Source organism: Gracilinanus agilis, chromosome 3 (assembly GCF_016433145.1).
Source record: "Gracilinanus agilis isolate LMUSP501 chromosome 3, AgileGrace, whole genome shotgun sequence".
NCBI classification, from domain to species: domain Eukaryota; kingdom Metazoa; phylum Chordata; class Mammalia; order Didelphimorphia; family Didelphidae; genus Gracilinanus; species Gracilinanus agilis.
In genome coordinates this window covers 210,552,929-210,579,091 of record NC_058132.1, presented here as the reverse complement: position 1 = coordinate 210,579,091, position 26,163 = coordinate 210,552,929, and the positions used below count along the sequence as shown (strand labels likewise).

At 39.2% G+C, this 26,163-nt stretch overlaps 1 protein-coding gene across 1 annotated transcript; it reads left to right on the top strand.

The window, feature by feature from the left end:
* Window positions 1–5,579: 5,579 nt before the first annotated feature.
* SCN3B (sodium voltage-gated channel beta subunit 3) lies at window positions 5,580–25,675 on the top strand. Its single transcript, XM_044666413.1, has 5 exons — window positions 5,580–5,634; window positions 15,591–15,754; window positions 18,400–18,625; window positions 22,021–22,159; window positions 25,612–25,675. Exons 1-5 carry the CDS (start codon window positions 5,580–5,582, stop codon window positions 25,673–25,675), a joined length of 648 nt encoding a protein of 215 aa, XP_044522348.1.
* The last annotated feature ends 488 nt before the right edge of the window (window positions 25,676–26,163 follow it).

Genomic DNA, 26,163 nt, shown 5'->3' with positions numbered 1-26,163 from the left:
ATCCAATTTTGTTCTTTGTCATTCCCCAAAATGTACCTCTGTTCTAGTCTGGTCAATATTCAACTAAGGCCTGAAAAAAGACAGGAAATAAAGGACTGAATGTCATGCTTGGGAAGGCCAGTTTGGCTAGAACAGAGAGTATATTAAGTATAGTAATATGAAAAAAATCTAGAAAGGTAAACTGGAGTCCAATTGGGAAAGGCTTTAAATGCCAAGTTAGGAAGGTTTGTATTTATATTTTCTCCTCCTGAGGCTCAGGCACCTGGGTGGAACAATGGATAGAATACTAGATTTGGAGTCAAATCCAGCCTCAGACACTTATTAACTGTGATCCTGGACAAATCACTTAGCTTCTGTTTACCTCAACATTACCTCAATCAATTTTACTCAACTAAAAAATGGGGATAATTTGCAGGGTTGTTATGAGGATCAAATAAGATAATATTTATAAAACTCCTGGCACACAGTAGACACTTAATAAATGCTTATTCTCTTCCTTTCAGTAGGATATAAGCTTCTTGCCTTTGCACAAGCAGCTTTCTCTTTCTGGAATGTACTCCTACCTTTCTTTGTAATCAAAATGCTTACTACAGTGTCTGGCACATAGTAGGGGCTTAATCAATGCAAGTTGACTGACTGGCCTTACCTTCTTCTTGTCAACTCCCTAGTTTCTTTCAAAGGAGAGCTCAGGTTCCACCTCCTACAAAAGCCCTTTCGTAATCCTCCAAGTTATTAATTAGCACTCTCCCAATTAGAATTCCTTTGTTTTACATGATATTTACTTAATATTTATTTGTAACTATACACGGAGTTATCTTCAAACAGAATATAAGTGTTCTGAAGGCAGAATCCATTTCATGTTTGTCTTTTTTTATTCCTCTGTACCCATTATAGTTCCTGTCATATCTTTGATGCTTTAATAAATGATTGTAGTATTGAATTATGAGATCTATGGAATTATCATTCTGGTGGGTGTATGGGGAAGAATGAAGTAAATTCTGGGTCATGGAGTTTGAAGTTATGAACTAGGAGCCCAGTGTCCTTGAGAAGACATTTATTTGTATATTGAAATCTTCAAATATAGGAGCAAGGTATGGAGTTAAAGACAAAGTTGATAAACCAGGCATTTTACTCTATCAGAATGGTATAGGAGTCACCTAGACATAACTAGATCATAGCAACAAGGATGTGGACAGATATTTAGACAGATAGAGTGAACCTTTAGTGGAAAAGTTGCTAAGTGATGGTAGCAAAAGAAGAGTTTGAAAATAATGTTGAGAGCAAGGAGTTTGTGAATTCCTCCCCCTACCCTAGTATGTTGGACAACATGAGAAAATAATAATGGCTAGCATTTCCAGAGTGCTTTTAAGATTTGCAAAGCTCTTTATAAGCTTTCTTATTTGACCTGTGTCCGAATTGTTCTAAAGATTTGTTCTCAAGGTCTTCCTGGTTCCAAGTAAGAAAAGAAGCATCTCGCACTAGATAGGATAAGCAAAGATTCAGTGTCTTCAGGAGAGAGACACATTTCCATAAGCATAAGAATATAAATAGAGTACCAATTCTTTGCTATTCAGTAAGGTATGCCGAATACCAGCTTCAAGGATTTTGGATGGGGGTGGGTTAGAGGAAAAAAGAACTCGTAGCTAGCAAAACAACTGAGCCATAAGACTGTTGGTAAATAGATTGGCACTGACCTGGAAGAGAGTCCAGTAGAGTGCTTGAGGCTCTGACATTTCTAGACATTTCAATCAATGATGTAGTAGGCATGCATACCAATTTTTCAGGTGAGACAAAGTTAAGAGGTTTAGCTGATTCACTGTGTGACAGAAAAAAGAGTTAGAAAAATCTAGATAGGTTGAGATGGCAAATAAAACCATAAAATTTGAGTTTAAGAGGAATAAATATGAAATCCCCTCAGATCAATTACATAAATGGAGCATAGGAGAGGACTGATTGGACATCAGTTAGTTCAGTAACTCATATGAAAAAAATCTAGGAATTCACCTGTGTAAAAGCTCAATAATATTCAAAAATGTTATATGGTTTCTAGAAATGTTAGTGCAAACTTAGGCTACATTAGTACAAGTATAGTATCTAGAACAAGGAAAATCATAATTCTTCTTCATTCTGTATTGACCAGACAATAAACAGGATACTTTATCCAGTTTTAAATGCCACACTTTAGGAGGAACATTAATAAACTAGAGTGTGTCCAGAGAAGCATGTCAAGAATAGTGGGAGCAGAGGAGCAGAATCTAGGTTCAAATCTGGCCTCAGACACTTCCTAGCTGTGTGACCTTGGGGAAGTCACTTAACCTTAATTGCTTAGCCCTTGCCACTTTTCTCTTAGAATTGATATTAAGACAGAAGGCAAGGGGTTTTGTTTGCTTATTTGTTAGTTTAAATTTTTTCTTTGTATTTTATTTTCCCAACTTATTTTCCCAATTTTCCAATTCTCCCAAACAATTTTCAACACATGTTTTCCAAAATTATAAGATCCAAATTATATTTCTCTCCTTTTCTCCCTCCCTCCTCTCAGAGACAGCAAGTAATTGATCTGGGCCACAAATGTATTAACATGCAAAGCATACATCTATATTGGTCATTATTGTAAGAGAATACTCATATAAAACCAAAACCCCAAAATAAAACCATAAATAAACTAATATGAAAAGTAGCATGCCATAATCTGCATCCAACTCCAACAGTTCTTTCTCTGGAGATGGATTAGCATTCTTTGTTATAAGTCCTTCAGAATTGTCCTGGATCATTTGTATTGCCATGAGTAGCCAAGTCTTTCACGGCTGATCATCATACAATATTGCTCTTATGATGTTTAATGTTCTCCTGGTTCTGCTTATTTCACTCTGTATCAGTTCACATGGATCTTTCCAGCTTCTCCTGAAATTCTCCTACTTATCACTTCTTATAGAGCAATAGTGTTCCATTGCCAACATGTACCACAATTTGTTCAGTCATCCTCCAATTTATGGACATCTGAATTTCTAATTCTTGGCCAGAAGGTGAGGGTTTAAAAAACAACGTGTTATTAGGAAATAGCAAGGTGGTACAGTGGATAGAGAGCCAGACTTGGAGACAGGAGGTTCTGGGTTCAAATGTGAATTTGGATAGTTCCTAGCTGTGCGACCCTGGGCAATTCCACTTACCACTCTTCTGTCTTAGAATCATGCATAGTATGATTTTTTTAAGTTATAGGGAGACAGACTTTAGGTCAATACAAGGAAAATTTTGTACCAATTAGAACTATTTGAAGATGGCACAGGTTGACTTAACAAAGTAATTATTTAAAGCTTACAAAGCATTTAGCATGTTATTTAGTTTGATTCTTCTATCAACCTTGTGCAGTAGGTGCTTTTATTATCCTCATTTTACTGATGAGGAGATTGAGGCCAAGAAGGGTTAAGTGGCTGGCCTAGGGTCATACAGTTTATAATATGTGTAATAAGACACAAAAATTGTGTCACTACCAATTCTCAATATCTATCTGAAGGGAGGAAGGTATTCTGCACAGGAAAGGTAAGCAACAAGAGTCCCTTTCTGTTCTAAGAAGTTATAAAACTGTAATGTTATGACTGTCCAATATAAAACATAGCATCTTTGATTCAATGACTAAACAGACAAAGAGATTAGATCCTGGGGATGGTCCATTGTAGTGGGATCTATTAGCAGAGTATTAGTAGACACAATTGCTGGAGACTACTCCAGCAATTTCAATACTCTTTTGAGAACATCAGTGATAAGCAGAGAAATCTGCTTCTCTTTTTAGAAAGGGAGCTGAGGAAATGAAGAAGGAAAGAGGGAGGAGACTCCCACATCAGACTCCAGCTCTGATTCCACACATCCTAGATCTGTTATGTCAGTCAAGATCTGGAACAAACTTTTAAAGTTCAGGTTTCCCCTGTGGGTCTGAAAGATGGTTTTAAGTGGTGTGTGTGTGTGTGTGTGTGTGTATGGGTGTGGGTGTAAGAAAACACCTGCTTCATTCTAGGAGTAACTTATAATGAGAAGAGTTAGAAGTGTATCACAGTCATTTTTCTTTTCTTTTATTAATGTGATGGAAAGTGAGAAGAGGCTGGAGAAAGAGGAAGACTGTGGAGTAGGAGGAGAGAAGGAAGGGAATGGAAATTTCTTTTATCTTTCTTCCATACCCAGCACCACCCTTGAGCGACCATAGGAACAGGTGCTCTCCTTTTGCCCCTAAAGCAGAGATGTTCTTAAATAAATTTTGTTGTGATGAAAATCAATTAATCAAGTAGAGATGAAAATAAAAGAGGGAAATGGGGATTTGGTTGGGGGAGGGGAAGCTACGTGCAATGTACATCGAAGATGACATCATTTGCCTCAAGAAGCTCTCTGTTCTCTTCTTTCAGGAAAGAAAACAAATGTGTGCATGAGTGCAAATGTGGGTTTGTCTGAAGTGGTGTTGGGGGGGGTGCGTGCGTGTGTGTGTGTGTGTGTGTGTGTGTGTGTGTGTGTGTGTGTGCCCTTTTTGTGAGCAGGGTGTGGTGGACTGATGGAGAGAAGAGGAAGAGAGATAGCGGGAAAATTGTCTGGATGAAAGGTGTTCCCCGCCCCCTGGTCTTGGGTTGGAGGAGGGGAAGGAGGGAGCTTCATTGGTAGGAGTGGCAATCTCTATGGGAGTGGGGAGTGAGTGCAAAGAGGGAGGTGGGCCCAGGAAGGTGGGGGCGGGGAGCTGCCTGCGCATGTCAAGGCTGAGTGAACACTCGAGGATTAGGAAAGCTCAGAGCTGGGCAGCTACACAGACTACCTGTCACAGGGGGCCATCTAGCACCATTTGGGAGTGAAGACTGAGGGCGGCTCGGATACTTTCCTCTCTTCCCGCCCCGCCCACCTATCCTCCCTTCTCTCCTAGCCCCAGGAGAACCCAGAGCTTCCTCCTCGAGCCCCAGCCTTTCAGAACCTCCCGGGGATTAAAGAACCAGACGGACAGACAGAAAGCGAAATTTCCAGCTCTGACGAGCAGCCTTGGGGTCTTCGAGGGCCAGGGGCGAGCTGCTCCAAAGCTCTCCTGTGGGAACCCTCTGGGCAGGGCAGATGAAACCCGAGCTCCCGGGATCCCGACTAACCCAGTCTGAGCGGAGAGGTGAATCCTGGCGAGGTGTCATCGGAAAGCATGGAGCATTCCCGCCTATATGCTGAGCTCCGAGGCTAAGCCTAGGGGGAAAGGAAGATACGGAAGGGAGCCGAGATTGGCTTATAGGAGGAGGCGCGGAGGCACTGTCCGCGGTTCTGAATCGGGTCTTAGCCAGATTTAAAGAAAATATTCGACTTGCAGAAGCACTCCTCTGAGGATCAATCCCCGAGGGGGCGGGAGAATTTGTGGGGGCAAAGGGGCTGCTGCCTTTGAAAAGCACTGGAAGCTGCACCAACGTGTTGAAACCTAACTGCAAATAGTGTTTCCAGCAATCCAGTTGTCTGAGCCTTTCTTTCAACGAGTGTCAGTTCTCCTGGGGGGGACCATCCTTGGAGGTTTCCTCGAAAGAAGGGGTGCAGTCCTTGTCGGAGAAAAACGTTTGATCAGGCCAGAGTCTGAGAAGATGCCTACTCTCAGTAGCTTGTTTTCCCTGGCTTCCCTCCTGCTCATCTGCTGGGGTAAGTATCGGCCCCCTGTCGTGCTAGACACAGATAATTGTAATAACATTGACAACAATAACAGGTATTAATAATATTAATGATACTAGTTAATATGAACTGAGGCCCATTTATGTATCTCTGCCAGATGAAGAAATCTTCGTTCTTAAAGATGGGGAATGGAGGTTTCCCTTTTTCTCTCTTATCTCCACTAGTGGGTTTCCACTGCCTCCCAATTCCTTTCCTATTCTAGGAGGATTTTCTTTTCCTCTCCTGGAAGGGTAAAAACCATGGCCATTGCTCAAGTCGCACTAGTGATGTTAATTTTATAATTATCCCATTACTAATAAATAGCCAGTCCTTTTGGAAATGTGGCTGGGTGGCTAGTAAAATTTACTTACCTATTTTTTAAAAAATGGATGTGTGTTTATATCATCAACTGATAACTCCTGTTCTTTTGAATAAATATTATATCCAGTATGTATGTGTGTACATACTCTATTATGTATGTATTTATATATGTGGTTGTGGCCTGTACTACACGCATACATATATATGTGAATGCATGTATGTATACAGCATATGGATACAGTCTTTGAATGAAAAGGCGCCATCCATTGAGGTAGCTGCTTACTTCTAAGAAAAGCTGGGTGTGAGGGTGAAAGAAATATTTTTGCTATAGGTGTCAGATAATTAGAAAAAAATGTAAAATAGTATTTATTTTCCTAAGCTCCTGAAGTTGAGTTTCTATGGTCTTTATTGTGAATAAGACTGCACTAGAATATTATAATACTAGTCAAGTCACAACTGTCCAGTCTGAGATTTTATGGTGGCCTTCCTAATGTTCCTGCACCTCCTTCCAACACCCAACGAATTGCTAAATAGCCAGCTCTGGGACTGATCCAGAAAGGAGTTTGGATTGGACTTGAAATCAATTAGATTAATCTAAAAAAAATGTATTGTTGCATACTTAAATGTGCCTTTCTGCCTGTATGCCTCTGAATTTTTAAGCCAAACAGGACCAATTTTTAGAGCATGCATTGTTTAGTGTTTTCTATGCTGCTACTTCCCTGAATTAGAACTGATCATAAGCAGTTGACTGTATATGGAGAAAACTGTCTCCCTGTGTTGAAGCCAGGTATGTTGGACTGTGTTCCTCTGAATGGTATGAAGCTGACTTTGCTGTAGCAGTTGCAGACATGCTGACAGGAATAGCCTCTCTGCCTCTGTATTTCTTTGTCAAGTCTCCAGCAATGACCCTGCCTGCCAGCACTATACAGCTGCTCATGTGAGTTGAGGCACAGGCGAGTTTTTTTTTTTTTAACAAAATGCTTGATGAGGCAGAGAGGAAACAGTCTAGGCCAGAGGAGAAGGCAGAATAGGAGCCAGCCCAGAGGGCAGGCGCACTGCCATCTATCCCCAGGAGAATAGACCTAAGGCTAGAGATGGAACAGACACAATAGGCTGCTGATGATCTCACCTGCCTTGATGGCTTAAGACAGGGAATTTGTTTGGGGCTATCAGGGCTTCAAAAGGGAGGCTTGGGCATGATGAAAAATGCACGCTGTTGTTGGAATAGCTATATGCTGGGAAGAAAACCTCTGTGGAGCAAGTGTGCCTGCTACAACAATCCCTGCTCACTCTGAGTCAAATCATTTTACTGCCTTGTAAACTGTACAATGATGTACCAAACTGAAGTACTGGGAGGTGTGGTTTAAGGAAATCCATACTGCAAGAACTCAGTGAGAGCTTCACCCTAAACATTTCACTTCATTTGCATATGGGTTCCAGCAGGAATATTGTCAATTTTGAAGAGATGAGTGCCCCCTTTCCTAACTGGTTTTTCACATAAACCTCAATATGAATGAGAAAAGGCCCCTTTCTTTGATTTGCTGCATGTTTCTTTAAGGAAGAAAGGGCCTTTAACTAAGCATAATTTCCCTTTGCAAGGTATATCCCTGGCAAAATAACAAAATAAGCAGTCATCTTCTCATTTGTTGATGTTTCTAGAATTCTTCCACTTTCCATTCTCTGTCTTCTTCCTTTACTTTGGTGACTTCTTTCACTTTCAGGACCCTGGCAACCCCATGTTCCTTCTGGTTGCTCATGTCATCCTAAGGCATAATAACCCCATATTCTGAATCTTTTCTATTTTCTTCCATCTAAATGAATTTGCCTTATGTTTTATCTCTTTATGATCCTGTCAGGTGACAGGATGGATAATTTAGAATCACAGAATATTAGGTTGGAATGGTCCTTAGAGATTATCCAGATCTAATTTTACAGCTGAGGAAATTATGGATTAAGGAAGTAAACTGACTTGCCCAAGGACAGTAAATTAGTGGCATAGACAGAACCAGAACTCAATCTCTTGTTTCCCATTCTAGTGCTTTTTCAAATGCCCTATTATTGTAAACAAACATGTATTAAGTATGATACTGGAGATACAAAGAAAAGCCAAAAATGTGGTTCCTGCTCTCAGGTTGCTCAAATTCTAATGGAAGAGACGACATGCACAAGTTGTACATACAAAATATATACAGTGTAAATGGAAGGTGTCATCTTGAAAATATTGCAAAATGTAGGATTTGAGCTTATACTTGAAGGAACTAGGGAAACCAATAGGAGGAAAGAAGAGAGAACCATCCATATATGAGGGACAGTCTGTTAAAAGGCAAAAAAGAAAAAAAAGTCAGGAGATAGAACAGCAAATGATTGTCTTTCATTGCCTCTCATTTGATTAATTAATTCATACTGTAGAATTGTATGACAGTTTTTATAAGTCAATGGTGACAGGGTTTTACCAATCCTATATAATATTTGCATCTTAACAGGGGCCTCTAATACTAAACCCTAAAGGAGTCAATTCTATGGGAAAGATAGTATAGATATTTTGGGGATAGCAATACCTTTTGATGCCAAAACTATACAAGTCAAGTCAATAAGCATCATTATGTGCCAAGTACTGTGCTAAGTACTAGGGATAGAACTACAAGAAGAGAAGAAAAGTCTTTGCCTTCAAGGAATTTGCTTTCTAATGGGAGAAGACAAGACATAAAAGAGAGGTGAGGAGTGGAGATAAGGAACCTTAGTGCAGTCCAAAGAGTTAAGTATGCCTGTCTAGGCCCTTCCTCAAAATGGAAGTTTCAGAAGGAGCTCACCACTGGAAGAAGGGGAAGGAAAAGGTTGCTGAAGCAAGGGAGTAAACAAATCAAAGACATCAGCACTGAAAGGTAGGGCAGTAATAGGTCAAGTGATTTGTTCAAGCTCACTCAAAAACTCAAGGATTTACATCAAGAAGGAATTCAATCTAACCACCTCATTTTTACTGATGAGGAAATCAAGGCCCCAAAAGAAAAAAATTGTCCGTCAGGTCACACAGGTTGTAAGTAAGAAGAACCAGGATTCAAAATTAGGTTCTTTGATTTCAAATCCATTTCTATTTAGATTACAATCTACAACCTTGCTTAAATACCCACAGTGCATTCAGATTAGTATTGGATATAATGAAGGGATACCAAAGGCACAGTATATAGTTATATAGGATATAACCTACCAACACATATGGAAAAGCATAAGAAACACATGGACAAGGACAATGCAAAAGCCATAAGATATGGGCATAAATCAGAGTAGGGATCCTATGACAAAGGGAGGGAGAGAGAACTGGATAGTTGGGGTGAACTGGAGTTAGGACTAAAAAAAAATGGGCATTGACTGAGTGTCTTCTCTAAATTCTGTATCTCTCCTGAGGACTAGCACAGTGCTCCTCATTATCTATTTGTGCTATTAAGAAAGCACCTAATATATTTTGTTGAATGAACGAATGAAGTTTTTCGGATGATCTTTCTGTATAAGTGATTTCTGCATAAGTTCTAATTGTACCTCTACTAACCACTTATTGCTATCAGGAAAAATAGGCAATTTCTATGTAAGTTTTGTTTGTACCTCTACTTACCGCTTAGTGTTTCTCAAGAAAAATATGGACATCTACTATGTCCAGCCTGAGTTTACTCTTGAGAAAGGAAATGGTGACACTTGTTTGGTCAATGATAAGACCTTAAATGAGATAACTCAGAGATGGTATAAGTCTTCTCTAAGAATAATACTTTAAAATATGTGAAATAGCGTAATAGAATCCCAAAGAAAATAATTATATAAAAATGCAGCACGGGCAGCTAGGTGGTTCAGTGGATTGAAAGCCAGGTCTAGAGACAAGAGGTCTTGGGTTCAAATTTGACCACAGATACTTTGAAGCTGTGTGACCCTAGGTGAGTCACTTAACCTCCATTGCCTAGCCCTTACTGCTATTCTACGTTGGAACCAATACACAGTATTGATTCTAAAACAGAAGGTAAGGATTTTTTTAATATGTATTTTTAAATAACAAGTTCTTGAGCCCCAGGTTAAGAATTCCTGACCTAGACAATGCCAATTAAAGTAAGTGCCTCATGCCATTAAACCAAGCATCAAGATGCTATGCTCTGATACCTTAAGTGAATCCCCTTGTCTGAAGTGGGAATATTTCTTTATTGAACCATGCAGTCTTAGGCTTTAGTTCAAGTATTGATAAAGTTTTTGATCAGTTTAAATATCTTTGAAAACCATTGGCTGAATTAGAGAACACAGGAAGTATATTTGGATTGGATGAGGAAACTTGGTCATGCCCTGTGGGTTGTCTATAAAATACTGAGACAATTTGGAATAGAGAGATTCAAGTGAGTGGAGAACCAGATGAGAATCCTATAAAAAGGAGTTACTTGGGGAAGAGAAAAAGAGATCCAGTGTTGCCCTTGATCTGATTATTCTTCTGTCCCTTTACCCATCATTTGGTCAGAAGAAAACTTCAGCTGACCATAGAATTTAGACTTTTCATAAGAATTCTTGCAGTGCCACAAGCAACAGCTGGCAGCAGTGTTTACATGTAGATTTAGGACTGGTACTAGGAGCACAGCAGAAAAGCTCGTCTGTACCTAATATAGTATCTTGAATACTGTAGTAAAAGATGTTACAGCAGCCATGAGTTACCCTCCTTAAAACACATGGTTGGGGCAACTAGGGGATTAGTGGATAGAAAGCCAGTGCTGGAAATGAAAAATCTTGGGTTCAAATTGGGCCTTAGACACTTCCTAGCTGTGTGGCCCTGGGTGAGTCATTTTACCCCAGTTGCCTAGCCCTTACCACTCTTCTGCCTTGGAATCAATACTTAGTATTGATAAGACATATAGTCTCTAAGCTTGAGCCCACTCTACTGTGGACTCTGAACAAACTTGTGGGAAACTGTGTCACAGACTTTTCAGGGGTTCTTTTATATCAATGATGTCATCATAGCAAATACTTAAAAACTTATTAATATCTCCTGGTTCTCAATTTATTTAATATCTCCTCTATTCTCAATAGAGGAAGCTTGCCATAGAACTAGGTCAGTAAAAATCAAGACTAGTCCCTCAGAGTCCTCTCTAGCCTAGAGAGGACTAACCAACCAGTGCAAATGAGGGTTGGGAGAGTAACTCTACAACATTCACTACATTAGTCAAAGAAAGAGATGAAATGAAAAACAATGTTATATTCTGTGTACGTTACCTTTTCTACTCTGAGGACACCACAATTAAACTGGCTGACTACTTGCTTATTAATTTTGATTTTCCCTTAAGATTGAATCCTACAACTATTCTCTCTGTGCTAACAGCTAAGATTTCAGAAATGGAATGGGCTTCCACTAGTGGTCTCTAAAAAGAGGCAACAAGATGATATTGTATGGGGAGGGAGAGGTCTTGTTTTGGGTATAGGTTGAACTGGATGACTTCTGAATTCTCCCATCAACTCTCAGGTTCTATGATTCCATAAACACCTTGTTCCCAGTTTCAGCCTCTGCACAATCTGGACTTTGTCCCAGAAAAGAACCAAGATTGCTTTTTTAATTCACCTCTTCCATGAAAACCTTACTAAGCCAATCAAGATCCAATCACTCTATTCACTGCAACAGTAGCCCATATTTATATCTATATCTATATATATACGTATATATATAAAATCTGTTTCATTTAATCAGTCAGCAAAGATTGATTAAGGAGCTACTAAGTGCAGGTATGCTGGTAATTCAATTTTCTTGTACTCTGGCAGACTGGACTGTCCAAGTGGGAAAAAAAACCCACTAACTAAATTAGAATGAAGTTATTTAAAGAGTCAAACATAATAGATTTTATTAAAAGAAAATAATCCATGACTAAAAGTGCTGCAAAGTTAATTTTATGACTTTTAACTTATTATACCATTTCAAAACAATTATTAATTAATTAATTAGAATCCATTTTAAAAGGTTTTAAATAAAGGAGATCCACTATCACTGTAAAGAGCTGATCTTATTCATCCCCACAAGAATAACAAAATGAATGAAGAATGCTCAGATTCTGATCTATATTTGGTGGGACAAACTGTAGAACTCAAAAGGCAGTACATGTATCCTAAACAAACACTGCAAACAGACAATGAACTGGGCCCCAGATTGAATAGGATATGAGGAAAGCATATTGAATTGCTTTTTTTTAATGACCTCAAACTTCTCCTAAAATAAAGGCTCATCATATTTAATACGAATATTCTAGATATGTTGTTAGCATTGATATGAATCATAGAATACTGTATACTTCAAAGAACTGAAGTAGCGAACAATCCAAAGGACAGTAGAAAATCATACAGTGAGTGTGAACAGGTTACAATCATGGGACAAAAGTAGAATTATACAGGGAATGTAGCATCATCAGAGAAGTGTTTGACCATAAAAAAGATGGGCTGTCCATATACTAAAGAGGAAGGGAGAACCAATGGGCAATGTTCCATTGTTATCCACAAAATTATCACACCAAGAGCAGTAGCTTTAGCATGTTAGATAGACTCCCTGTAGTAAACATTTGGGAAGATATATGAGTAATGTAGGCTGAACAGGCATAAATGGGTTTCAATATATATGGTATCTAACCCAGTGGATATATATTTATGTGGAGTACAAATATATATATACATATATATTTAATAGACTAAGTTAAATATGTAATATGTTCACATGCAAATTCATAAAAAATATATTGTGTATATGAACATATATATCAACATTGTTATCCTTCCAACTTCTTTTTCAATGTAAAGTCTTTTTAATTAAACTTGTAAGACTCCAGGCAAATAAATATTCTGAATAGTTCTTATTAGGTGCACTCTATCTCTGTCCACATGTGTGTCGTTTCTATATTTTATGTTGTGGTCCAGAAATCCAAATCCTACTCTCACACATCATCTTTTTAACCAGATATTCACTTCCCAAATCTGCCTTTCTTTCTGAAATCCTTATCTTTACTTAATATCTGGTATAAGCTGGTAAAGTCTTAAATGTTATATCTTTGATTTAGTCTATAGCAATGCTTTCAGGGTTCTTTCTGATAATATCTGTGCCCATGCCAATCACCAGAGCCACCAATTTGACAAGTCTTGGAAGGTTCTTTGGATCCATGATCAAGAAAAACAGTATATTTCATTCTTTTTTTTGTTATTATATTATCAAATAGCTGTTACATTGTGCCCTGGGTATCCCTTTATCTCATATACTCTCACACCTTTTTATTCCTTGTCTTTTGTCATATTCTGCCACCTTCCATCTAACCAAGAAATAATCATGACTTGCATGGAGAGAATATGACAAAAAGGAAAGAAATAGGAAATGAAAACAAAGTCAAAGAAGCAAGGTCACTTTTTAAAAGAAATGTTTCATTCTCCCTAATAATCTGAGAAATAGAGGCATTTTTTGAACTGCCTCTTTACCTTCTCTTCTAGCAGGGAGACCAGGCTGTATCTGAACAGAGATTGACAAGCTCTTAGTGCAAAAGGACAAACACTGTTCACTCTGTTCAGGCATGTTGATAGTCACATCTAAATTCCTTTTCTTTGCCTGATTTCCTTCTCCTCCTTAACCTTTCCTCCTTCTCCTTCTGTTTCTCTTCCTCTATCTCCAGGTCTTTTCCTCCATATATTATTCTCCTCTTTTTTCCTCTTCAACACAAATCCTTCTTTCTGTTCTTCCTCTTTCTTCTTGAATCCTTTTTCCTGCCACCATCCTTATTTGTTAGTGCAAGTTCTCCTTCTTCACCTTCCAGTCTTCCTTTGGCTTCTCTTTGAAGCTTTCCAAATTTCCATCCCCAAATTCAGTCTCTAACATTCTTCATAATTCCCAAACTCATCACATCTCATCACACTTTATTTTCTCCGTTCTGTCCTTCCCTCCCTTTATTATAAAGATTTTTCAATCAATTACATGTAATAACAAATTTTCACATAAGTTTTCCAAAATTACATGATCCAAATTATCTTCCTCCCCTCCCTTTCCTTCCCCCTCTCAGAGCTGGCAAGCAATTCGATCTTGATTATACATATATCATCATGCAAAACATATTCCCATATTGTTCATTCCTGCAAGGGAACATTCATATAAAACCAAAAACCCAAATAAATAAATGAAAAATCTCATGCTTTCATCTGCATCCCAACTTCAACAGTTCTTTCTCTGAAGGTGAATATTGTTCTTTGTCCCAAGTCCCTCAGAATTGTCCTGGATCATTGTATTGCCTAGAGTAGCTAAGTCTTTCACAGATGATCATTTCACAATATTGCTGTTATTGTATACAATGTTCTCCTGGTCCTGCTTATTTCACTCTGCATCAGTTCATGTAGGTCTTTCCTGCTCTTTCTGAAATCATCATTTCTTATAGCACAATAGTATCCCATCATGATCAAATACCACAATTTGTTCTGTGTCCTTCTCAACTGTAGTTCTTTTCTCATTCTTCCTTCTATGTGTGATGAGTAAAAATTCCAAGAGACTGGGTTTTGGCTAAGAAAAATCAATTTGTTGATTAGGACAGCAATAATCAATAAGTTAATTGGTTCGTGATCTTGTTCTATGATTGAAGACAAATTTGTTCAGCATCTTGAGTCATTTAAATTCAATTCTGAAAGTTCATTCATTATTCAGTCCTCTCCTAGGCAACCAAAGATGTCTTTAATTGGTGGATGCCTAATGAGGAAGTGAGCTATTATTTTCTAGACCTTCCCTGATCCCTTCATGATGATGGGAAAAATCACATGCCTGATCACAGGATTTTAATATCCTTGCCAATCTAGATAGAGAAATCAGGTTAGACCTAGCAAGAGTTGACTTTCCACAATTCATCCTAATGGGGGAATTAAGGACCTGACCATGCTGCCCTCTGGGACATATTTGGCCAAAACTAGTTTTTATTTACTAGGCAGGATGGAGCTTATTTTCTCACTCTTAATTATCCCAATTTTAGAAGCTGCTCTGGGACAGGGATTGTGAGGATATTTCTAGGATTGTCAAGACAAAGGAACGAAGAAAAAGGCTTGAAAAATACAATGTTACAGGGCAATTTTAGAAATCAAAATGGAACAGTATTAAGAATAAAACCAATACCAAACCTTCCTCTAAAGTCTGAAGTAAAGGTAAGGTCATATTACCTCTCTTACCCTCAGTTTCCTCATCTGTAAAATTGGAACAATGCTTTCATAAAATGTGTAGTATGAACCTCAGAAGGTAGTTGTGACCTTAGTACTTTATAGACCTTATTATACTACAAAAGACCCTCTCTGAACCTATAGGACTTACACTTAATGGATATTTAAACTAAATTAAGTTAAATTATAACTATTTTTGTATATTATTCTTGGAGATAATGAATGCCACAAGGGCAGAGATCTCCTAGCACAAAGCATTGATGCCCTATGCACGATCAGTACTTTAATGTTTTGTTGAATGCTGGAGTTGCCTTTATATGTCTCCTATTTCCCCAATCTTTGCTTCATCATTTTGTGTTCTTTGTCTCTCTATTCTCTCCCAACCTCTTCTCTGGTCTCCCTTCCCAATGTCTCTCCTCTGCCCCACTGTAAATACCCCGCTCCATCTCCTTGTCTAGTCCATGTTTGCTTTCCAGTCTGCGTGGAAGTCCCTTCTGAGACAGAAGCAGTCCAGGGCAAACAGATGAAGCTCCGGTGTATCTCCTGCATGAAGAGGGAAGAAGTGACAGCCAGCACTGTGGTGGAATGGTTTTACAGGCCGGAGGGCGGTAAAGATTTCCTTGTATGTACAGCCTCTGGCTTTTCTGTTATTTTTGTTGACTTCTGGAGAGAAAATGCTTCCATACCGCCTCTCCCTCTGTGGTTAATTGACAGCTTGAGTGTAATTGAGCCTCAGAGAAAGGTATAATAGACAGCAAGATTTCAAGGATTCATGTGATGAGTAACCTGAATCCTTGAAATCCACAATGAATTCCCATGATTCACCTTTTGCTCAAAGTTTCATCTTCTCCAGTTGTACTGACTTATATGTCCTTAAAACAATCCAGTGATGAAGTAAGTTCAAATATTTAATTTTAAAAATGAAAACTAGTAGGGTCAAAGAGACTTACTTAGGGTTACAGCAGTGTTAAATATCAGACCCAAGACTTGAACCCTTCTGTCTCCAACTCCAACTCCAACATGTGTTCTGTTACATCATACTTCCTCCCAACAAAGCCTCTCTAACCCCAACCCCAGCAAGTAGTTAAACAGAATTTTGATCATTTTGCATTTCACCTCTTCTCATTGTCCTCCCCTTTCAGAACTTGAGGCCCTAAAAACAAGGTGGATTCTCATCTTTACAAAACAGTGACAGATAGACTAAATGTTCTCCCCTAGTGCTGAGGTTCTTTATCTCTCCTACTCTCCTTTTCCCATTGTCAGCCAGCTTGTTCTTTGCTTCCTCAATTATATCGAAGATTTATAAGTAAGTTCCTTCAGGAGATGGTAGGTGCTAGTTTGTTGGAGTTGGAATCAAGAAGACACAAATTCAAATCCTGTCTCAGGCATTTATTAATTGGGTGACCCCAGGGAAGTCACTTAATCTCTTTTAGCCTCATTTTCCTTATCTGCAGAATAAGGATGCATCTTTGTCAGAGGGTTCAGATAATCAAACCAGAGTATCCATCTAAAGAACTGAGCAAACCCTAAAGCTCTATATAGATGCTAGCTATTATGATTATTCTCAACCACTGTAGCTTGTTGCCAAGGTAGAGCCTTGCCAGACCTCAGCCTTCTCTCATAACATTGCACAAAAGGATTTAGACTTATAGAATGCTCAAGTTGGAAGAATATCTAGTTCAACCCCTACTTTTTAAAGTTGAGTAATTTGGGGTTCACCCAAAAGATAAAGGAACAGTATCACACAGCCTGCTAGGAGCTAGGACTGTAATATTTGGCTTACACCTGATAATATAGAACAGTCATCTGTCCAAACACCTGGCCAAGGTAATCAAAATACCTAGAACATTTATACTTTCTTTGTATGTTTGTGCATCTGATCAATACACTAATATCTTAGGCCTGATCATATGAGGTATGATGGGCCAGGAAATGGAAACAAGTATTTTTCTAACCCTCTCAATTTGATAGGTTACTGTAGGACTAGAGCAGGAATCTTAAGGTATTTTCTGTGTGAGTCATAGATCCTCTTGGCAGTCTGGTGAAGCCTTTTGACTTCTCAGAATAATGTTTTTAAATGCATAAAACAAAATACATAGGATTACAAACAAATTGCATTCATGTGTTTGTGTTTTTTTTTTCATCCCAATTCACAGAGCAATTGAAATCCTTTAGGGATATGTGGAACTCATATTAAGAATTGCTGGGATAGAAGGAGATGTTTGTTGGGGGCCATAGAGCAGTAGAATTTTATTTTATTATTAAAAGATATTTCATTTTATAAATTGCATATAATAATGATTTTCCATGTGAGTTTTCTGAAGTTATAAGATCCAAATTGTCACCCTCCCTCTCTTCTCTCCCCCTTCCTGGAGATGGTAAGCAATTTGATCTGGGTTATACCTATTATCAAGAGCAGTAGAATTTTAGAGCTACAATAATTTCCTAGGCAGGATTACACACAAGAGATAACCTCTCTGTCTCATCTGGAAGGACCTTGTACTATCCTACTTCCTTTTGCATGGAGGATCAGCTTTGATAGTCAAAGAGTTAAGCAGTAGGGCTTAATGACCCTAAAAATCTACAAATGGGTATCACTAAAGAAACTTCCAAGTGAAGGCTATGTGACTAGTTGTTCAATGTGATGTCTCTGAGGTTTTTTCTCACTCTGAAATTCTGCCAAATCTCTCTTGATCTTCATCTTTTCCTATCTACCCACCCACACTCACCATGCACCTCTTTTATGTTTCCAACTTTCTCCCTTTCATTACTAGAGAGGCCAGCCTGACATAGAAAAAGCAATGGATTTGGAGTCCAAGGAAAGAGGTTAAATTCTAGCTCTTCTGCTTAATACTTGTGTGACCTTGAATTTAACTTCTCTGAGCCTCAGTCATTTTTACTTTAAAATGCAGAGGTTGTACTAAATAGTTTCAAAGATCCTTTGCAACTCTGAATCTATAGTCTTGTGCCCCTTTTCTCTGATCCCTTTCTTCCCTCAATCTTTATTCTCCCACCCCAACTCCACCCCATCCCCAATTTCTGGTGTTTTTCTTCCACCTTCTTCCTTTGTTCTACCCTTTCCTCTCTGGCTGCCTTTTCCTACCTACCACTGCTCTACTCCTTTTTACTTCTATCTTTCCCCCTACTTTCTTCTAGTCCTTGTCTCCATTTCTCTTTTGCCCATCTTCATTTGTTCCCTTCATACCCTCATCCTTACCCCATATCTGTCCTTTCTGGACCTCCCTCCTTTTCTCTCCTTGATTTCAGATCTATGAATTCCGAAATGGTCACCAGGAAGTTGAGAGCCCTTTCCAAGGCCGGCTGCAATGGAATGGGAGCAAAGACCTGCAAGATGTTTCTCTTACTGTGCTCAATGTCACACTGAACGACTCTGGTATTTACACTTGCAACGTCTCCCGGGAGTTTGAATTTGACTCACATCGTCCCTTTGTGAAGACCACAAGGCTCATCCCCCTCAAAGTCACTGAGGAAGGTGAGATCAGAGCACAGATCTTCCCAAGGGGATCCCTTGTGAGGCAATTTGTGGAATCCCTGCTCATGAAGGTCTGTGAAGAGCTTGAGAAATAGAAAAGAACTATTGCAAAATATAAGTAATATGTCAGCCTTCTTCAGTGATTCACTCTCTAGCTGCAAGATAGAGTTGGTTCTCTGATCCTTTCCCTTACTACTGCCCTCTTTTCCCCCCAACCTCTGCCAAGAAAGGGGAAGCTGCCAACTGGAAGGTTAGATATAGATTGATTTTAGCCTGTTCCCTAGGCTCATATCTTCAGAAAAGAAGGATGGTCAGGCACCGGTTTGAGTACAAATCAAAAAGAGTAAAAGCTCTCTGGTATTTATTGGAGCCATCATTCTTCAAGCTTTCCAAGGCTTCCACTTTGTAAATCCCCTCCCCCCTTTTTTTCTGGATCACTAAGCTTGAGGGGTTAGGAGTATATATACTGAAGAAGCCATTTGGTCCATCCCCCAGGGACTTCAGGAAACAGGCTACCTCCTTCCTCCAAAACATTCCCAGCTTAAGCTTCCTTAGTCTTTCTTCAAAAATATACAGAGAAACAACTTCTACAACTTCCCTTGGTAATAAGTTGCCATTTGTAACACTTCTTTTAGCTGGCAAGTTCTCCCAATAGTCTAACCCAAATTTCTTCTATAATAATATATTATGTAGTCCTGTCCTACATGGAAACAGAGAATTATACCTCATAGTCATTCAATTAGTTTTATTTTATTTTATTTTTTACTAATTACATGTAGTACAAATTTCCACACAAGTTTTCCTAAGTTGCATGTTCAAACTTACCTCCCTCATTCCCTTCCCTTCCCACTCCTAATGCAGTCAGGTGATTTGATCTTGGTTATACATGTATTATGTAGTGCAGAGATTGTGCATGCAATATTACCCTATGCAATCCTGTCAGTTACCCTGAATGGAATCTTGCCCATGGCATGCACCATGCCAGGTGCTACCGGCAGTTGGGCTATGACTATATAAGGCCCTGCAAACCCAACCTTGGGATTCTGTTTTCCCTTGACCTCACCCAGACAACTTGCTATCCTTGACCTTTCCCCTTGGGGTCCCTGATTGGGAAGGGTGGAAAGGAGGAGGATCATGGGCAGGAACAGAGTTTAGTGTAGCCTAGTGGTTAGGGCTAGATCAACTCAACAACATCATCAGTGTACCTAGCTGATCAAATAACACCAAGAACAGAACCCCAAGGTTGCACAATCTCTGAACTATAATTATAATGCAAAACACTTTTCCATATTCATTTTTGTAAGTGAGGAATCTTATAAAACCAAAACCCCAAAATATAAACCCCCCAAAAATTGATAAATCATATCTCATGGTCATTTAAAAACATGCCTTCACTTACCAGAAGACTTGATATGCAGGTCCCCCTCTGTCTTCCTCTTTCCAAACTAAATCACAATTCCCTTTCCTTCAGTTTGTCTGAAATGGCCGATCCCCAACCTCTTCCATTGTTATCATGGCCCCCAAATAGAGAAACAGGATGATGAGGAGATAAAGACTGTGAGGGCAGGATGAAAAGACAAATCCAAGTAACTTCAGGACTTAGTAACTTCAGTAACTTAGAAGTAAAATCCAGGAATCTTGCCTTTCTGAGCTTACCACTTTCTCTGTTGATAAAAAGTTAACTTTATAGAGCTCTTTAAGGTTTACAAATCCCTTTTCTTACAGTAATCCTGTGTAAGCATTATTATCAATATTTAATAGACCAGGAAACTGAATTGATGTGACTTGTTGATTATATGCAAGTGTCAGGCCCTGGATAGGTCCTGGGGTTTCAGAATTCTAGGCTCAATGGTCCTTCTATTGCACTAAAAGTTATTTAGGGTTTTACACTTTCCTGAATAGAGAGGAGGTTCCTGCCAGTGGGTAGACTTAAGAGAAAGAGAAACCTGTTTCTCTGGATGTTTTAGAAGAAAAACTAAGGAAGCTTTAAGCTGGGAATGGTTTGGAGGGAGGAGAGTCCTTGGGAGATGGGCCAAATGGCTCCTTAAGTATATATGCTCCTAGCCCCTCAAGTTAGCAATCCAGGAAAAAGAGGGGGGTTACAAGTTGGAGACTGGAAGAATGATCCTGGAAGAATGATGGTTCCAATAAACACCAGAGAGTTTTTACTCTTTTGATTTGTACTCATGCCAATGCCTGATCGTCCTTCTTTTCTGAGCTTAGGGAAAAGGCTAAGATCAAACTATATATAAAAAACAAAATTATAATTTGACTGAACCAAAAAGCATCAGGTTTCCCATATTTTTTTACACCTAGGCTGTCCCTGGGGAGGGGTGGCCAGCTCCCTCTGCTGGTGCCCTGGAAGAAATGTTGGACTGGTGATTTTCATGGACAGCCAATCAGGCACCTCTCTGTTTCCAGCCTTTTTTTGGTCCCTCTCTCCTGAGAACTCTCCTGGAAACCCACATGTGAAAGGAATCATCCTGAACCAGAGCAAATTCCCAACAGATGAAAGTTTGAGCTACTCAGTTCTAGAATCATAGGACTTTAGAGGTGAAAAGCCTGTTCTCCGACTTGAGGGGCTACCTTATAATTCAGACAAATTCCCAAGGGCTCACTCTTCTTATTGCCCCCTGGTTGATCAAATGGGGTCCATACTTCCCTACTCCTTTACTTTTTTCTTTCTTGATCCCCCAATCCTTCTTTGGGATCCCCAGTGCCTGGCTCCCTGAAAGAAAGTAGTCATGGAGTCCTATCAAGGGAAGAGACCTTGGAGAGAATGTAGTCCAAACCCCTGCCTAATTTATGAATAGGATTCACATTTAAGAAATCTTGAGGTGTGGGAGAAGAAAGCTTAGGGTAGTGGAAAGAGCACTGAACATGGAGATGGAGGACTTGAATTCTCAGTTCTACTTCTTATGTTACATTAAGCAAATCAATTCACCTTCATGGCTCTCAACTTTTTTATCTGTAAAATGAAGGAAGTTGGACTAGGAGAGCTTAAAGGTCACTAACAACTCTATGGTCCTATTATTATTAAAGGCCCAGAGAATACAGGATTTGAACATGGGCAATAAGCATTTCAGTACCCACGTTCCTGCCCTCTGCCTCCATCAATTTAATATGAGTCAAACTAGAAGGGAATAGAAAGGAGATTCTAGGATACTTCTATTAATAACACTTGCCTGGCCTCAGTTGGACCATTTGCCACCAATATAGTCCTTAAATATGTGGATTAGTATTTATCTTCATGACTGGTTTCATCTCCTCCTTCCAGATTGTCTTTAAAACCAGACTCTGTATACCTGCCAACTCCCTTGGTTTTTATACCTAATTTTCTTGAATGTCCTATGGCCAGAAAGATGGATTTCATCAGTGTTTTCTGCCTTCCTTAGCTGGAGAGGACTTCACATCGGTGGTGTCGGAAATCATGATGTACATCCTCCTGGTCTTCCTCACTTTGTGGCTTCTCATCGAGATGATTTATTGTTACAGGAAAGTCTCCAAGGCTGAGGAGGCAGCTCAAGAAAATGCGTAAGTCCTATGATGCCCAAGCCCATCACCTCTCACTGGGGACCACCGGTGTGGCTTGGGAAAACCACTCCTTAGCTTTATGTCTTGAGGGCAAGAGACTCAATCCCACATTGTAATTGAACTTGAACAAACCTTGAGGAATCTACATTCTAGTTTTTCCAGGTTGAAATAATTCAAACAAACTAATGTTTTGGAATTATTTGGGGGCATAAACAGACAATATAGAGAAGGAAAAGAGTTGATTCTGATCCTTCTTCAATACTTCACCATTAAATATGAAGATATAGAAATATGCAAAATCTCAAGCAAGTGAGCATGTGGTCAACTCTCAATTATCCACACTAATGGAGGCACAAGAATAGAAGTCTCCAAATATCACCAAAGTTATGGTCATCTGATTTGGACTGGGACACCAAAGGAAATGATGTGGGAAGACAGAGTTGTCTTCCATGTGTTCAATCTCAAAGGGTTAGGAACATGCCCAATACATCCTTTACTTCTCTTGACAAGGAAATATATATAAACTTATTGTGAACCTACTGCCAGTGCCACCTCTTGGGATAATGAGTTTCCCGAGTTTACTTTTTATGGTGCAAAGGAGGCATTGTTTATTTGTTCTTTTATTTAAAAAAGATGTAATCTCTTGCGAGAGTGAAGGAAAGCCTTAATTTTACTGTCCCAGAATTTAGAAAACAATCCATCCTTGCCCATGATTCTACATGCTTCAATTATGTGCCAACATCATAGAATCTCAGTTAGCAATGACCTTGAAGAGGGCATATAGTCCAACCCTTATGTAGGAGATTATTCTCCTTTTTAACATCCCGACAAGCAGTCATCTAACTTCTGCTTGAAGCCCTCTAGGGACAAGGATTTCACTGTCTTTTGAAATGGCCTATTATATTTTGGAACAACTTTCAATGTTACAAAGGTCTTCCTTACACTGAGTTGATCTTCTTTTCCCTTCCCCTTCCACTTATTAATTCTCATTTCTCTCTCTTAGACCAAGTTAACATAATTATTTCTAATTCTGCTTCTATAGAATAGTTTTTCAAGTTTGTGAAAACAGAAATCATCCTCCCTCAAAAGATTCTCTAAGCCAAAAGATCTTAACCTGAGGTCCATGTTCCTATTTTTAAAAATTTGATAACTACATTTCAATAGAATTGATTTCCTTGTCATCTTATTCATTTTATGCATTTAAAAATATTATTCTGAGAAGGGATTTAAAGGTTTCATCACATAACCAAAGGGTAAGAACCTCTGATCTAGGCTAAAAATGCTTCAAATTCCTGGGGATGACCTTTGTAGCATGTTCTTAAAGCAGAGCTCAACAGGACTATAGATCCAGAACTAGAAGGAACTTCAGAGGTCAACAAGTCTAACCCTATCCTTTTTCAGATGAGGAAACTATGGTCTGAGCAAGTTCAATGCTATGGCATGTTGATAGTATGTGTCAAAGGTGGGATTTCAACCTTGGGGCTCTGACTTGAGTCAGTGCTCTTTCTACTGGACCACATTGCCTTCAGGGGTTGATTGAAGAAAACAGAATTTATGTTACAAACTCATATGTGCTAATTCAACTCAGTCAAATCTCGGGCAATTTTTAGAGCAGGCAAAATTTTCTGGTATCAGAGGAATGAGAAGCAAATTTTGCAGATGAGGAAAATGAGGTTCAGAGAGACTTCATGATTTATAGAAGGTCAAATAACCATGTCAGAGGTAGAATTCAGGCTCATGTCTTCCTAACACCAGCAACATTTGTCATGGTATAGGGTAGAGAGTGCTAGACCTGGAATCCAGAAACTAGGGTTTCTACTTCGGACACTTAGTGGCCACATGACCATGTAAAAAGCACTTACATCCTCTAAAGCTCTGTTTACTCCTCTATAAAATGGAGATAAGAAGATCTATAGTACCAGAGTACTTTATTTTTTTTTTGATGAGACTCAAATGAGATAATGTATATAATACCCTTTACGAACCTTAAAATTCTCTATAAATGTTAGTGATTAATAATATTGATAGCATCACGTGGATTTTGTGAGGTCAGTGAATGTTAATTGGATTTTGGATGGATTTGGCTACTTATAGGGATGTGTTAGGCAATCTGGGTTCACAATATTTCAGAAGAATGCAGACATACAAAGGAGGTCTGATTCAGTGGGAACCAGGGGTGGAGGTAGGGAATTACCTTGCTTTCCCAAACTGGCCCATTCAGAGCACTTCCCTATTCTTCATTCCATGCTAGAGATCATGTTACTTTCCAGAATGAAGCATCAGCTTAAAATGAGTCCCTTCAAATGAATGTGTATTATCAGATTTACTATACTAATCTGTGTTTGTTTTTTTTCCTTGCTTTTCCTAAGTTGAGAGAAGTGATTAAATTTTTTTATTTAAAAGTTCCCCCCCCCAGGCTATATTTGAAAGATAAAGTATAGGAGATAATGAGCAATGTCCATTAGAACCTTTCTAATCTATTTTCCTTAATTATATCCTTAAGAATTTGAGAGCAAGATTCCCCCCCACACACACATACCCACACTAGATATTAAGCAATCTATATAACCTTCATGGATAATCTAGAGTTGGCGGTTAATTATTTTAAAATTATCCATTCATGGATATTGTGATCTATCCATCTTGAAAGCAAGAGTGACAAGATTCTGACTCTTTTCCATTAGTTCCTCTGGAACACCATAGGATCGCTCAAGGAGGATTGGCTAAGTGATCTTGGGAGACAATATGTATGAATGACCTCATGTTTAGAAAGTGGTCAACCAGAAAATGATAAAATCATAGGCCTTTAAAATTCAAAAGAACCTTAGAAGTCACCTAGTTCAATCCCTTCATTTTACAGAAAAGAAAATTGAAAATTTGTTACCCCCAAGGTCATACCAAAGCCAATAACCCACCTGGTGACTATTAGCCCTGTGCTTTAAGGGCAGAAGCTTCCTATTCCCTGAATAATTTACAAGAACCACCTGGGCTCTAATGATTTAGTCAGAAAGGAAATTAAGGCTAATCATTGTAACCCAAGGTCACAGCAGATGGTGGAGAAGCCATAACTGGAGCTCTCATCCTCTGAGTGCCAACCTGTTACTTAACCTTGCCCCTAAAGTTCATCTTTTAGCTTTTTCTACACTGCCACCCCAAGAAGCAAAGATGGAATGGAAGAGAGGAGGAGATTGTATCAGCTTCTAGTCATTTGGGAAGGGTCAAATATAGGAAATCCAATCCCAGCGTCCATCATAATAATTCTCATTGAATCAGCAGTCCTACCTCTGATGTGATCATCTTTTCTCCTCTCTCTTAAGAATAGAGCCAAAGGAAGGGACAGGGCTTTCCTATAGAAATTCTGTCTCCCTAGGCCATGCCTCCTTCCCCTTCATTCCTTTTTTACTTCTGGAGACTTCAGGGGCTGACCCTCTCCCCTGCCTCTCCTCCCCTAGGTCTGACTACCTCGCCATTCCATCAGAGAACAAGGAGAATTCGGCAGTGCCAGTGGAGGAATAGGAGAAATGGGGTATGGCTTTCAGTCATGAACTAAAATTTGAGGATGGACCATGATAGAGGGAGGGGTGGGATATGATCTGGGCTTTATCACACACACCCCCATCCCACTTATAATAACCACACATTAGAAGGCAAGAATTCCTAAACTGGAAGCCAAAATCTGCCTGATCCCCATCCTCAGTGTTCTATCCCAGGGTGATAAGTAGGGGATCAGGGACCCTTTTTTTTATAATACCCCCCTCCATGACCACTCTGCCTTAGTTTTCTACACAACACAAATTGTCAAAGAAACTTTGGACTTGGGTTTGATGGGTTCATGATGAGCTGCTCTGTCATCGGTAGGTGGTCTGATGTCTGACGAGCCCAGATTCTTCAGTTTGGATGCTGTCAACAACTTCAGGACGGGACCCAGGGACTACCACAGTTATCATCCATCCATTTATTCATCAACCCTCAGGCTTTGCTCTATGGTTCCACTCTGAGCTCCA